The sequence below is a fragment of the Lemur catta genome, chromosome 8, assembly GCF_020740605.2.
Source record: "Lemur catta isolate mLemCat1 chromosome 8, mLemCat1.pri, whole genome shotgun sequence".
NCBI lineage: Eukaryota > Metazoa > Chordata > Mammalia > Primates > Lemuridae > Lemur > Lemur catta.
The window spans coordinates 31,536,362-31,552,220 of NC_059135.1; the positions used below are offsets into that span (position 1 = coordinate 31,536,362).

General features: G+C 39.1%; 1 protein-coding gene across 8 annotated transcripts in view; it reads right to left on the bottom strand.

Moving 5' to 3' along the window:
- Nucleotides 1-15,859, bottom strand: part of SPATS2L (spermatogenesis associated serine rich 2 like) — a 151,047-nt gene that overhangs the window by 37,160 nt on the left and 98,028 nt on the right. For all 8 annotated transcript variants that reach the window (XM_045559802.1, XM_045559795.1, XM_045559798.1 and 5 more), the window contains 2 exons: nt 14,657-14,706; nt 11,982-12,228 (listed from right to left, as the gene is read on the bottom strand). In XM_045559802.1, coding sequence (XP_045415758.1) covers nt 11,982-12,228; nt 14,657-14,706 — 297 coding nt within the window. The remainder of the gene's footprint in view (nt 1-11,981; nt 12,229-14,656; nt 14,707-15,859) is intronic.

A 15,859-nucleotide genomic window follows, 5' to 3' on the forward strand; every position in this document is an offset into this window, starting at 1 on the left:
ATATATTTGCACACTAGCTGAACAGATCTGTCTCCAAATACAGCAAAACTCTGGGTCTCTTTCAGATGAAAACTGGTGGAGAGCCATATAGCTATAGCAGAATTAGGTCCACCTTGACCGCAAATCTTGATACTTCCAGCAATAGAATAATGGGAGTTCTTTCCTGGATACAGCGACTTTCCTCTAACACTATGGGCCAGAAGTACCATCAGTTCTCTATTTCTCTGGAATCCATCTGTAAACTGCAATAGATAGTAGCTCAATGGGAGCTGATTCACATAAACCTGCACTGTCCTGTACGGTGCCCACTAGCCCCACATCGCTACTGAACACTTGAAATGTGGCTTGTTCAAATTGAGATATGCTGTAAGTGTAAAATATACACTGAAATTTAAAGACTTAAAAAAGAAAGAATTATCACTTGTTTCTTTATACTTTTTAAATGTACCTACTAGAGAATATGAAATTATATATGTAGCTTGCATTATATTTCTGTTGGATCACACTAATATAAAACATAAGGAGCATGAGATTGGTGGTTTACAATGTACAATCACTACTAATTTATATTTTAGTCCATTTACATTTAATGCAATTATTGGTATCGTTGGATTATATTTACTATATTGAGTTGTATCTTATTCTAAAAATTTTTTTTCATTTTTTATTTTAGGGGTTCTTCTAAGGATTACAAGATTGTATCATTAATTTGTCACAGTGTCCTTTAAGTCAATATTGTGCTGCTTCATATATAATGTAAGAACCCATACAATATTATAATATTCTGCTTAGCCACTTCTGTCAGTTGTACACTTATGGGCATATACATTTCACTTGTACATTTGTTGTAAATCCCACAATACATTGTAATTTTTGCCTTAACCAGTCATTTGTCTTTTAGACAAATTAAGAAAAGAAAAAAATCTTTTATCCATATATTTACTATTTCAGTGTTTTTCATTTCTTCCAGGAGATTCAAGTTTCAATCTAAAATTTACTTTCAATCTAAAGAACATCCTTTAGCTTGTTTTCTGATGCAAATCTGCTAGTGATGAATTCTTTCAGCTTTTATATGAAAATATTTTTGTTTTACATTCATTTTTGAAGGATATTTTCTCTAGATATACAGTTCTATATTGGCAGTTTCCCCCCCATTACATTATAGATTTCATTCTATTGTCTTCTCATGTATATTGTTTTGATGATAGGTCAACATTTATTCTTTCTTATTGTTGTTCTTCTGTTTACAATGTGCCTTTTTCCCTCCTCTGGCTGCTTTTAAGATTTTCTCTTCATTTTTGACTTCCAGTAATTTGACTATGATGTGATTTCTTATGATTTATCCTTCTTGGATTTTGCTGAACTTCTTGGATATGTCGGTAGTTGTTTTTCGTCCCACTTTGGAAAATCTTTGGCTATTATTTCTTCATTTCCTCTTTGCTCTCCTTCTGAGACTCCAAATACACATATGTGAGACTGCTTGATACTTTCCCTTACGTCACTGAGACCCTGGCTTTGTTTGTTTGTTTTAATCTTTTAATTTTTTATTTTTTTCTCTCTATTCTTCAGTTTGAATAGTTTCTTTTGACCTGTCTTCAAGCTGACTGATTCTTTCTTCTTTATTGTCCAAACTATGTTAAGTACATCTGGTGACTTAAAAAAAAATCAGATATTGTACTAATTTTTAGTTCTCTGGTTTCCATTTCTTTCTTTTCCTCAGTCCTGAAATTTTCCTTCTCTTAATCTATTATATCCATCTTTTTTTTCCTGTAAAATTATTAACATATTTATAATCAGCAATCCTTGTCTGCTAATTCCAACTTCTGGGTTATCAACGGTCTGTTTCTAATGACTAATCTTTCTCTTCATTATAGGTTACATTTTCCTGCTTCTTGCCATGTCTACTAATTTTTTAAATTGGGTACTGAACATTGTGGATGATAACATTGAAGAACTCTATATCTTTTTATTTTCCTCCAAAGATTTTTGACTTTAGTTCTACAGGTTATTAAAGTAGCAGTAGATCACTCTCCACTCCCTTCCCCCATTTTGCTTAAAACAAACTCATGATCTCCTTTCCTGGTACTGGCTGTCTTTTAGTGTTCCTGATCCCAGTATACCATCTATGCAATTGTGCAAGCCAGAAATCTGGGCATCAGTCACAACATCTCCCTCTCTGTCACCCCCCATATCCAGCGCATTACCACATCCTATTGCTCAAAACAAACTGATGATCTCCCTTCCCCGTCTTGGCTGACTTTTAGTCTTCCTGTTTTGCCTTAAAGATAAATGTTAGGTATCTAACAGAACAAGTTGCAGGGTAGAAGAGGTGGGAAGGGGCTAGTAGATTTTTCCTTAAAATACTTTCATTTAATTTCTCTGCTTTATACCTCTCTTCTTAAGCTTGCCTTCTATCCTTTCTGCTGAATCTAGAGCTTCCCCAGTTCCCAGTCAAAGCTCCCTCCCTCTGCATGCTATGCTGCAGCTTCCCATACTCTGATTCATCAGTCAATCCTCTTCCATCTACTTTCCCTCTTATAGAAATCAATGCCCTCTTGTTCATTTTCTTCATTATTATGGATTTCTACATTTAAAATTCTTTTTACTATAAATTCATGGGGTTTGTGATGAAGAAGATATAAATTCATGCCTTTCTTTTTCTTGCAAAGTTCTTGATATGCTTTGCCAAATTATTTTTCAATCAAGTTGTGCCCATTTACACTCAGCTGGGATACATGTAATTGTTCTCACATTTAACTCTTGCCGACATGAAAAACTATCAACTTTCTTGTCACTGAATCTTGGTATCAATATACATACTTGTCTTTGATTTGATTTATTTCACACAATCAATGAACTGTAATGGTTGCTTTTGTTAACAGCACTGAAGCAAACAAACTCTCTTCTTGGGAGAAATATATGAACTTGGATTCAAAGATTTTCATAACATATGAAAAGCCAGGTATATATTCAAAAATGAAAGTTTCTGAAAACTCTTTTTTCTCTTTAGTTTTTACTTTTTAGTGAAAGCTTGATGTACTTTTAAGTAGAATGAAGTATGCAGCATAAAATTCAAATCTAACTTCAAGGAATGTATTAAATATAGAGTAGTTCTAAAATAATTCTTTTAGCCCATTGAGTTAAGATGGTTTCCTGGTCCCTTATACGCATGTAATTTCAGTAAAGCACATCACCTGATGACAAATAACTTAAATATTGTAAAGTAGTTCTATCCGGAAAAAACTGATAAAGAAATGCCATGTTGCCCTCCCTCCTCTCCCACCACTAGCAGTGGCTGGGAGCAGGTCCCGCCTATCCACACCCTCAGGCAGCCTTAGCTTCTTGAGAACGGCTCATCCACACCCTTTGACAAGTCTCTTCACCACCACAAGGCGGCACTTTCCTCTCGTAACCACACACCTTCCGGGATGAGGTCAGAATCTCAGTCTTGGGTGGGTAGCTTTTCCCAGTCCTTAGTTTCTCACCATAAAAATAGATCATAATTGCTGGCTTGCCATGTCTAGACATCTTAGGGTCCTCATTTACCCCTTTTAGTAGTTAATCAGCTCCCATTGTTTTAGTTAACAATTCTTTATGTCACATTTCTCTCATTCAAATAACCAGTATGGCTTCTGTCTCCTGACTTGACCTTGACGGTCATGAGGGGCCAGTATGAGGGGCTGATCTCAAGAGACCAAATAGCTAGAACAGAGAGAGCAAGAAGGGGCCCACCTTGCAGTGGGGCTGGAGCAGGACTCGGTGGCCTGACTCCACTGGGCCAGCAGGCCAGGGCAAGCCTTTTGGTCTTTATCGTAAGACATCAGATCTGTGTTTTGAAAAGATTACAGGATAGAGAATGATTTACAGAGGAACAAGGGTAGCTCAGAGATGATGAGTGAACCACTGTAGCAGCACAGTCAAGTGAGGATGGCGGTTTCAGTGGGAAGGCAGAGATAGAGACTGTGAGAATGGATGGATTCTAGAAATACATGGAAATGAGAATCAACAGCACGTGGTGATGGGCTGGATGAGGCGGGTGAGAGAGAGGGAGATGTTGTGACTCATGCCCAGATTTCTGGCTTGCACAATTGCATAATGGTGCACTAGGGTCAGGAACACTAAAGACAGCCAAAACTGGGAAGGGAAACCATAAGTTTATTTTGAGCATGAGTTTGTCGAAGTACGTTAAAATGTCACATAAGACTCTGGAGTTCAGAGTATAAGCCTGGGCTGGGAAGATGAGTTTGTGAGCCATCTTACATGATTAAAGCTTGGACATGGTTGAAATGATCTAAGGAGAGAGTATAGCTTTAGATGATGAAGGACTTGGGACCAATCAAGCCTGGATGAGGTTCAGCAAATGAACAGCCCGGTAAAGAACAATGACCCTCAAAAGGAACAGACATGAAGCAATAAAGACAGAGGGGGAAAATTTGGAGAGTGCCATGTTGTAGAAACCAAAGGGAAAAGACAGAGTGGTTAAGGGTAGAGTGGTCAACAACGTTGAGTACTGCCGAAAGGAAAAGATAAAGTGAGGGTTGAGAAATGTCTGCTGGATTCTACAACACGGAGGCCACTGGCACACTGAGAGGGAGCAGTTTCTTTGGAGAGATGGGGCTGTGAACCATAACCAATAGGTGACAAGTGAGAGGGAGGTGAAGAAATGGGGGCAGTGAGTAAAGATAACTCTATTAAGATGTTACAGAATAATGGTCTAGTGCAGAATCCTCAAGGAAACTCTTCACATGACAGTTACATATACCTTGATTTGCAAGTTTCATCATTCTTCTATCTCTACATGACAGGGTGATTAGCAATTATTCAGGGGAACCAGTAACTTTGGAACAGAGACAAAACAGATAGGTTTATGCAGCAGACATGTCAGTTCTGCCTCTTCATAATTTCTTTATCAAATACAGATAGACTTTATTATCTCATTCAAATCCTATGAAGCTTGAGCAGGTCAGAAGACATGAAGCTGGTAACTTTCTGATTGCAATCAATCTTTTAGTTTTGTTTACGTTGTATTTACAAGATCTCATATGTCATTAATACCTTTATAGGTTTATTTATACTAAAAGGTAATAGATAATAAAGTCAATGGATTAAGCTGTCAATGATGCAAGGTAGGCCTGCTAACTTGATTTGTTTCACTGTCTTATTTCCCTGCAAAACAGGTTTAATTTTCATTGCATTTTAATAGAGCCATTTAAATCTTTGTTCAAAAATATTAAAAAAATTTTTTGAAACTCTTTGATCTTTGTAAGGAATGTATTCCATTTAATTAAGTCCATTTGTAACTGAAATCACCATAACGAAGTGTGGGTGGGAAGTTATAAAGGTATCAGCTGTTCAGAGATGAGCAGTTTTGTGTTTTTGCTATATAGTTGCAGCAGAAGTAGTTTTCGAATGAGAAAGAGAAAGGCTCTGGGTATCACTCTGCCTGGGTGACAGAAAAATACCTGAGGGGTTTTATGTTTCCTCTGCCCTCATGTCACTACATCCAGTGTCTCTCTGCCTCTTCCTGCTTTGTCATAGACAGAGAAAGGAAGCAGGGCTCTAAGTCACTGGAAATGTAATCTCAGGCTGCTCTTAATATGCCCTGAACAGTTCAGACACGGTTGAAGCTGAGGTTAAGGCTGAGCCACGCAGAACTATAAATGGGAGTAACGCCAAATATTTAGATGCTAAAATAATAATTCAAGAGGAGTGAGAATAGTAATTATCTGCTTTAAAATAAAAACTTTAAAAATGCATGTTCATATAATAGTACTTAACACCAGCTAAATGTATTAATAAAGTATTATATCACTAATTTTAAAAAATAGTAAAAACCTATGGTTATAATTCTACAAGGGCTTCAGCTAAGGTTCTTTTTTTTTTTTTTTTTTTTTTTGAGACAGTTGCCCAGGTTAGAGTGCCGTGGCGTCAGCCTAGCTCACAGCAACCTCAAACTCCTGGGCTCAAGCAATCCTCCTGCCTCAGTCTCCTGAGTAGCTGGGACTACAGGCATGTGCCACCATGCCCGGCTAATTTTTTGTATATATTTTTAGTTGTCCAGCTAATTTCTTTCTATTTTTAGTGGAGACAGGGTCTGGCTCTTGCTCAGGCTGGTCTCAAACTTCTGAGTTCAAACTATCCTCCCACCTCAGCCTCCCAGAGTGCTAGAATTACAGGCGTGAGCTACCAAACCTGAAATTTAAATGAAACATTGGCTGTTCAGATCACTATAACCTGGTGTGAGAGAACCTAAATTGAAGCCTCTGGATCTCAGCTTCAATGTCACCTCTACAGACACTTATGTCACAGCAGGACCTTATCTGAAGTTGCTGCACACACAGAGTCCTCAGTTGCCCTTTTACACATGGCCTTTATAACATTTATTGTGATCTATAATTATGTTGGTAACTTAGTTGTATTCTGGCTTAGGGTCCATCTCTTCTCCCTACCCCCAAAAGAATGTAAACTCCATGAGAGCAAAAACTTTGTCTTGTTCATTTCCTGTAGAAGAATTCCTCGTACATGTTAGATGCTTTAAAATATTTACTCAGTGGATAAATAAATGATATGAGGGTTTACTCTACACCAGATGCTGTGCTAATCACTTTACATATCTCATTTACTGCTCACCACAATCTTGCAAAGTGGAGTTCTAGTTTTTACTGTGCAGATGAGGAAAGTGAGACACAGACTGGTTAATGTGTCCAGAGTCACATACCTAGTAAGTGATGAGGCCAAGATTTGAATCCAAACACGTCTAATGCTAAAGCCCTGGTTCTTAGTTACGACATTATATTGCTTCCATTTGAGAGCTGGCACTGCTGCAATCCTAGAACATGCATGTTTGGCTTTATGATTAAAGTTTTAAGCTATCTGCTTTCTTCTTGTTGATCTTTTCTAATCCTCTGGTCCAATATAGGGCTTAGAGAAGCAGGGGATGTAATCTTGAGGCTAGGGCCACATGCATGAAAAACGTGAAAAAAATCTGCTTGGAAACCCCAACGGGAACCTCACACTATAAAAATATTGTGAAGCGGTGGAGGGGTGTTCTTTGGTTGCTGTTAATGCTGTTTTTACGGGAAGCACAAATGAGGGACAAGTAACTAACATCCTAAAATACCAGGGCTCTGTGTCTCACATTTGGTTCTCTTCGCTTTGAGGACAGGCAAGCAGCCTGTGCTGGTGCCACGCTGGAGCACAGAATCTGCATTGTAAAGGCAGCACGACAGGGCTGCTCCTGCTCTAGCAACAGGGCAGGCCGCAAAGTCCTGCATGTGAAGGTCGGCAAACACAGCATGGAGCCTTCTGTTTGAGACAAGCGACAGGGGCCAGAGGACTTGCTTCCCAGGGTGCTCTGCAGGATGAGGGGCTGCACAGGACGGCTGCTGGGGCCGCCAAGAGGAACGGCAGAAAGGGAAAGCCCTGCCCCAGGGTTTGCCTCGTGCAGCTGTGGGTGGCCCACAGGCCTGCTCCTTTCCTATGTCCAGCGGGAGAAAGACAATAGAGGACTCGCAGCTCCTATTCTGGCCTACATGCAAACAAGCACCTACTAATACCAGCCTCAGGAAACAAAGAGAAGGAGGAACATCTGGGAAAATTGGATCCTAAGGTCATAATGCGCTGTAGGCATTTAGACAGGGCCTTCTAAAAACAACACCCTTGGCACTTCTTTTGGTAAAAATAAATTTTGATCTGCTCCTTGCCTGACTTTGTATTTGAACCCAGGATGATTTTGATTGGATTAAGTAAAAGAGCCAATTTGAGCTGGTATTAAAAATTCAGAAATACAGAAAAAAACTACTCTCAGGCTTAAAACATACTCCTAAACTTCTAAGCTATATGCTGACACACAGCATTGTCCCACTTGACAGTGCTATATTTACAGCCTGAAATGATGATGCTTTTGGTGGTTATTTTTCATGGAGGAAGTCACACTAACACCCCTGAACCACCTGCATATATCTTAGAGCTAACTTTTCCCCTACCAGAAAATGATTCTGTTTAAGACTTTCAAAAAGAGAGATCGTGAATGTCAAGGTGTTATAAAAAGATAAAACATGCATTGCCCATGTTCCCAGCCTCCTGCCCAGTGGGGCATTCAGGGCAGGCTTTGTTGAGCCAGTTTCATTATTGCAGAGCTTGATAAATGCTCCACTGTAAGTAGCCTGGAGATTTCTTTTAGGCTCACACTGTGAACCCACTCAAGTACAGAATATCATTATACGACATTGTTATTATTACTTTTTTCTAATTTTTCAATTATACATTTTTGTAGGAGTTAGGGAGCCCCTGGTATTTGCAGTAACTCTCTATTACATGCATAAAATCACATGGATTTGAGTCAGGCTTTTGCAAACTACAGAGAGTTAAACAGGGTCATCCTCTCAGCTTCTCAACCCAGAAGCCTCCCTTTTTTTTCTCAGCTATACAGTGAAGAGACAACTATAAAGTCTCAGGCTCATCCTGACTAGTTCCAACGTTGTACTCAAAATGGGGGGTGCAGAGTGTCCAAGGCATAACACTGATCTGTGAAATATCTATTAGAAGTCTCAGGATTTCCGATAGATCCAACAAGCATCTTAAAGCCATTTGATAGTTTTGGCATCAACTTCCCAATGAACCTTCATTATCTTTGGGAAGGAAAACCTAACTACAGTAGCCCTTCCTTATCTGCAGTTTCAGTCACCCATGGTCCATGAAGGTCCAAAAATATTAAATGGAAAATTCCAGAAATAAATAATTCATAAGTTTTAAATTTCGCACTGTCCTGAGCGGTGTGACGACATCTTGTGCTATCCCGCTCTGCCCACCCAGCACATCAATCACCCAATTGTCCAGAGTGTCCACACTGTTTACTACCTGCCTGTTAGTGGCCGTCTTGGTTATCAGATCAACTGTCGTGGTATCTCATCATGCAGGCATTTTACCATCTTGTATCATTACAAGAATAAGAAAAAGGATGAGTACAGTACAGTGAGATATTTTCAGAGAGAAAGAGATCACACACATTCACATAACTTTTATTATAACATATTGCTATAACTGTTCTATTTATTATCAGTTATTATTAATATCTTACTGTGCCTAATTTATAAATTAAACTTTATCATAGGTATGTATACATAGGAGAAAACAGTGTACATGGTTTCAGGCATCCACTGGAGGTCTTGGAACATATCCCCCAAGGATAAGGGGAAACCACTGCAGTTATAAACTCATTTTAAAATTTATGATCATAACAACCAGGCTACTACTGAAATTAATGGTCAACAAGGACGATTCCCATCCTTTTGCAAAAAACATCTAATCACCTTCTATTACCATCATTTATTCTTTAACAGAAAAATTTACATGAAGTGCAGAGATTTGTAGTGAATTAGTGACATTAACAAATAATACTTCGACTTGATCAGGAATTAAAAAAAACAAAAACAAATACTACTGACATACCTCAATGGCCTTCACACTAAACTTACAAAATGGAAGGGATGCTCGGATGGCTCTTGGTGCAATAAAAGATTCTGCACAGAAAGTTTCATGTTAGGGTTTACAGAAGCCCCTTGCACGAAGAACTCCCCTGGCGGGTCCTGAATTTTTCAAGGCAGCTATCCACTGTGAAGTGAAGCCCTTCTACATTGCACTTACTCTAACGTCATATCCTTGATAGAGTTACTGAAATTGTTTTAGGAAGAAAGCATAAATTATAAGCAAATGAAAATATATACATACTAGGCTTTTAGTCTATGATTGATATCAAGACAGCAACTTGAGTAATTAGATTTTGAAAGTAATTCACATGAAAGCAATAACAAGTAAAGTTGGGAATCTGCTGCTCGATTACTTAATTTCTTTCTCTTGCTCTGACTATAAATCAAAACATTCTCAAAATTGTAGATAGTAAAAATTGAATTAAAAAGTTCCTGGAAAATTTGGATTCAAAATGAAATAGGTTATTTTTGTTGTTGTTATTGTTTGGCTTTAAGAAACCACATACAGTAAATAAGGATGATCTGAATTATGACACTATTAATGGAGCTGTTAGGAAATGTGTTTCTGGAAAATAATTAATGTGCTTTGACTGTGAGCAATTTAAGAACTTACCAGTGTGTCAGTTATTTAATGCCTCCTCACTGTATCCCTGATTTGGTACATGTCACCATGTACCAAAACAGATTTTCTGTTTGCATCTCTGTCTCTTCTGCTAGACTGAACTCTTCCTAGGCAGGGACGGTGTCTTGTTCATTGGTTTGTCAGAGGATGGCACTGCCTCGTCGTATACAGCAGGTGTGCAACGTATGAGGGTGCTGACAAAAGTTCTCCTTACTTCTCTCTAACCCTCCAAGTCCTTTCTACCACCACGAGTCTTTTGGGCCTTCAATACCCATTGCTCTCAGGAAATCTCCCTGGATCGCTTGTTAGATGTGGCACTCTCTTCCCCAAACCTTAAACTCGCCAGGAAGCCCATAGCCTTTCCTTCGAGTGTATCAGAATGTGATTCCCTCAGGGCCTAGACCAGACCACATCCTTCTCTAAACCTATGGTGGCAGCTAGCACACTGCTTTGAATACAAGAGGAGTTTAAAAAGTCACTGATTCAATAAACTCAGGATTTTAGAACTAAAAGAAGGACTTTGGGGATCAACTGGCATAGTGGTTCTTACAAAGAGATCTACCACCTCTTAGGGGGCATTCTGAAAAACTGAGGGAGCAATTTTAAAACTTACAAGAAAGACTGCATATGTGTGTGTGTGGGGGGCATGCCAGATGACTTATAATCTCAGGAATGTCCTGCAAAACAGAATTGCCCTGTGTCCTGAACCTTCTCATGTCCTCCTGAACACTCATGATTGTTTAAAAAATATATAAGTCTGTGAGCCTAGACAGTTTTACTATGGATTTCCAGGATTTACTTAGATTTCCAGGATTCAGCTATTGTGTAAATAAAGGGCAGATGGCATTTCCTCAGGACACCTTCCTAAGAGTGTTCGGACCATGGCTAAGAGCTTTTCACTATGTGGAAAATCACACAGCCCACTGCACTAGCAGCCGTGGTATTGGAGCTGACACCCACCACCCCGCCTTGGTCTGCAATTATAGCAGCTGCCTTCACAGTGATTCCATGCACACATATAAATATACTGACTGAGCTCTCACTGCACAAGTCAAACACAAAGAAACAGTGTCCAGAATAGCCAGTTAACTACTGTCTGTCTTCTTTTAACTGCAAAGTGACTCATTATAAGGGGATGTGAACATCTGGCCACTTTTTCAGGCTTTCTATTGTATTAATAGTTATTCCTGAACTTCTCATATTTTTACTTTATTGAAATTTTGTTTCTAGGTAGGTTATATTATGTATAAATTTTATTTTAGGATTTGCTATAAAATGGTGCATTGGGTCAGATAGTATTGAGAACCATTGATCTAGATTTCAGTACAGTATCCTTATTTTTCAGAAAGGAAATGAGACCATAGAGAAGAAATGATGCACCCTAGGTCAAATGGTGGATTAAGAAGTAGCCTTTCATAGATTAATTAATGTATATCGGTAGCACAAAAAATTAACATTCCGGCTTCTAACACCCTAAAGGATTATGTTTTGTCATATCATATACAAAATGCCAGGAGTTACAACAATCTGGTCTACTCTTGCTAAAGGAAAACATTTTGTGGCATTTCCTTTTGTCAGTGATTACTCTTCCCTTAACCCAGGTGAATTCCAGCAAAGGTATCTATATAGAACGTTTCATTAAAGTAGAATTTCCATTTCAAAAACCTCTGACTTAGTGTAGGGCTAGAACGGAGCGTTTATTCATTGGCCTTGTTCCATCCGCCTCTGCCCCCTCCTTTGCCGTGCACCCTGAAGAAGAACAACCTTTCGTTTCCAATAATACCAACAGTGTCAACGACTGCCCCAAGGATCTCCCTGTGTGTTCTTTTCCTCTGTGTCTTCCTAAGCAACTTTACTTAAGCATCACTGACCTGTGACCCCACGAAGTGCCTTTGAGGGTTCCTCGAGTATCGAGATCTTTTTCTCACGAGGGATCAGCGCTGGTTTCTCGTTGGCAGAGTCAGTGGACGAGCTGTCCTTCTCGCAGCCATTCACGTGGCCGTTTTGTATCTGTGGCGCTTGCGGCTGCAGGGGCCCTGCTTCAGGCCTCTCCGCCTTGTCTTTAGCATCTTTGTTGCCTTGGTGCTGCTTAGACTTGCTTCTTTTTCTTTTGTTGTTCTAGAATGAGAAACAAATGAGAAAGTAATATGAATAATTCAAGCTCAGACCCTTGAAATAAATACAAGGTCAATCTGAGAGATGAAAGTAAGATCTTCTGTGGGTCTTGGCTCTTAGAATGGGTGAAGACACCTACGTCTTTAATAACCATCCAAATTAATTTACATATCTTCTTTCTTCCAAAAAGATGTATAAACTTTCATAAACAGTAAACAAAAAGACTCCATTAAAAGGAAAAAGTAACAAAGAATGGCTTAAATAGCTGACACATTATTTGAGCAACTTGAGGCTCCACATACATGAATGGTGATACAGTAAAGTCTTGTAATATCCATCCTGAAAAAACTTGAATTGATTTATTGTGCCATTGGGGAACAGCTCTCATTTCTTAAAGTGGTGACAGGGCTGGAGGAGTCAGGAGGACACTGAGGTCCCCACAGTCTGGGGAGGAGAGGGGGCAAAAGGGACGACTGGGAGGGAAAGGCAGGCAAATGAGGATGGAGAAGGCAGATCCCCAAACCAACCAGGAGATTCCTGGAATTGCTGCCATGGTCCAGGAGGTCCCAGATAGTCACAGGATCCATAATCATCCCCCCATATTAAAGCTGGAGCAGACAAGGTAGTGCCAAACGGATCTGAGTCCACCTGGATTTGGATTGTGCAGCTGGACCCTTGGACCTCCTGGCTGCTAGCTGAACAGCATTACAAGGCTTCATTTTATTTACTTTGAAATAACACAACACTGCATTTTATGCAATTGAAATTTTTTAGACCCTAGTATCGCAGGGGTCTAAAAGTAGGGTTTTACTATATCTTCCCTAAAATGCTTTAATGGTAAATAATAATGTCAAGGAAATTAAGAAGATGTGCCTCCTAATTATGTTGTGTGCTTTACTTGACGTGTTTTTGTACCCAGTTGATATTTGATGTACTTAACAACTGGTACGGCACAGGCCCCGGCCAACCGGAACAGACACCGACCCCTCAGGAAGATCCTGCCCCACCCACTGAATCGGTGAGCGCAGGTGAACATCACCCTGGCTTTGTCGTTCAGTACATTTAGAAAAGAAATACAAAGAAACAGTTTTGCCTTCTTAATTCTCCCTACTCCTTTTCTTTTCCTTCGAAACCCATACTCATGCCCCGTAAGTGCTCCTCCCGGGGAGCGCTGTGCATCCAGGGGTGAAACAAAGGGCCCACGGCACCTGCTCCCCAGCAACCACCAGTGGCTTCTGGTTTTCACACCCCACATCTGCTGGGCTGGGGGGACCAGCTTCCTTCTGAACCTCCAAGAGGGAGACTCAGTAAAGAGCTGGGTCTGCAGCTGCTGTTTGCTCTTCTTTTCCCCATCAGAGAAATTTAACACCCAAACCACACATTTGAAGTTTTTCTATGTAAGTATAAAGACTGCCTTTAAATCACTTGCAAATCAACTTCATCTCACACAGGAGTCTGGGAAACCATGATTAAAGACAAGCAGAAGTTGTCAAAGATGGTGGCATACAGCGGTTATACAAATCTCATGATTCTTCCCGTTCTACGTGGAACTAGGAGGAGAAAAAAGGGGAAAGGATAATTCCAGTAATTTCAGTAATCTTGGGATTTTATGAAAGTAATATTGCATTTTTTTTTTTTTTGTTCCAAACGTGTTTCACAGGCCTGTGATCTTCCTCACAGGAAAAGGTAGACTGGTGCACTGTATCCTGGGGGGGCCCAAACACAGGGCCTTGCCATGTCTTGGTGGGCATGGGTGGGAGCGTTACTTTGAAAAGAGCAGTAGAGTTTTGCTAGCGTGCGCACAAGCACACCTCACATGTGCCCAGAAGTCACAGACTCTTTGTGACTAGACAAGAAAGCAAAATAATTCGAGTGAGACAGAGTAAAATCTCCTTCCCTCTGTTCTAAGGAGCAGTACGCCGGTGCTCAAGAAGGCCCCTTACTTATGGTTCTAAGGCATTTTCCTTTCTCCTTTTATTAAAGATCTACCATAGAATTCAACCCAAAAAGTATCTCGGGGCAGCCTTGGAGAAATTCTTTCAGGTGGAAACACTTGTGAAAATAGATCTAGAGCTTTTCTACCATCTTTAAAACACTCCTTGATTTTTTCTTTGTGCTACTGGATATGTTCAGGCAAGTTCATGTTTTGAATCCTTTAAATTCTCTGGCTGGGCTCCTCTTAATACTTAAAAAGAAAAACAACTCTGGGACTTCTTAAGCACACCTGGTAGTTAAAAACACTGAACAGAAAATAAGGGCATTAGCAGTGACAATGGCTGGTAATTTAAGAGAGTCACGAATTTGGAAGCTTTCTGGGTGTATATATTAACATATTTGAAAGAAGTATAAAATTGGCAGCTTTGTTAAATGATAACAACTATGAAGATTTTGACTGAAGATTTTACTAACTTAAAACCAATATTAATCTTACCTTCTTTTTTCCTGTCATATTCCATTCTTTTAGAACTTGAATTGCACTGCCTAGACAAAGACAAAGAATCTTCAACAAGCATTCACATGATAAAACACCACACAAAATTCATCTCTGTCTTTCCATCTTGGTAGCAATTTTTTTTTTTGGCTTTTTCATTTGTTTTGATACATCCTACCTTAATAAAAATGCCAGTTTCATTTTTTATTTCCCAGATTTTCATTTAATTCACTGCATGATCTTGGCTTTATCAAAGTATTAAGCCCCACTACATGAAGCTTACTATTTTATCATTATATTGTCTTAGGAAAAATGAAATATATCTTCAGAATTTTCTGATAGCTTCATTGCCATAGGTAGAATTAAAATTGTTCTGTTTGATATATGAATAAAGATACCTATAATCTTCTGAACCAAACATGGGATTCTGAATATTATTAATCATAGCTTTCTTTTGGCCATTCCTTTCCTTTTTCTGTTCCTACTCATTATGTTCACAACTTGCAGAGGGATGAGGAAGACAGATTATATGATGTGAGTTTCTCTCGAGGCACTGTGGATAGGGATGGGATGTGGTCTTCACATCCTTCCACCTTGAAATCAAAGAAGTTCACTAAATGGAGAGTTGCGTCTCAGGTTCTGTCCATCCCATTCACACACATATATGGAACTGCACTGACCCAGAGGAAAAACTTAACCTGACTAAATTATAAAATATTTTTAAAGAAATGTTTTATTACTGGTCAGCTACAAGCAGTGTTTCCACACAGTCTAACAAAGTTAATTAATTCATTCCAAATATGATAGAGGTAGTTTCAAGAACAAGTATATTGGTAATGAGTACATCAGTTGTTTCCAAATAAATAGGTATAGTACTACTGAAAGAAGGTACCTCTTAAATGTAGTCTTTGAGCAATTTTAAGCATTCTCATACAATCTTATTATACTAATAGCTCTCTACAAGGAGTGTGTTGGTTAAACAAAAGATAAACTTCAGGCTGGTCTTTATAACAGATTTCAAATTAGCAGAGTCCCAATTATTGAGTCTACTGTCACTCTTAGAGAAGCAGAAGGCCATACGGCTTTGACTAATGTTTAGACAGGCTAATTATTCCTATCTATTTAAAGTTTCCAATCCAATGCCCCTCTTAGACTTGTTTGAGTTACATGTACTTGAAATAATAAGACTGCACCTAGGAGTAA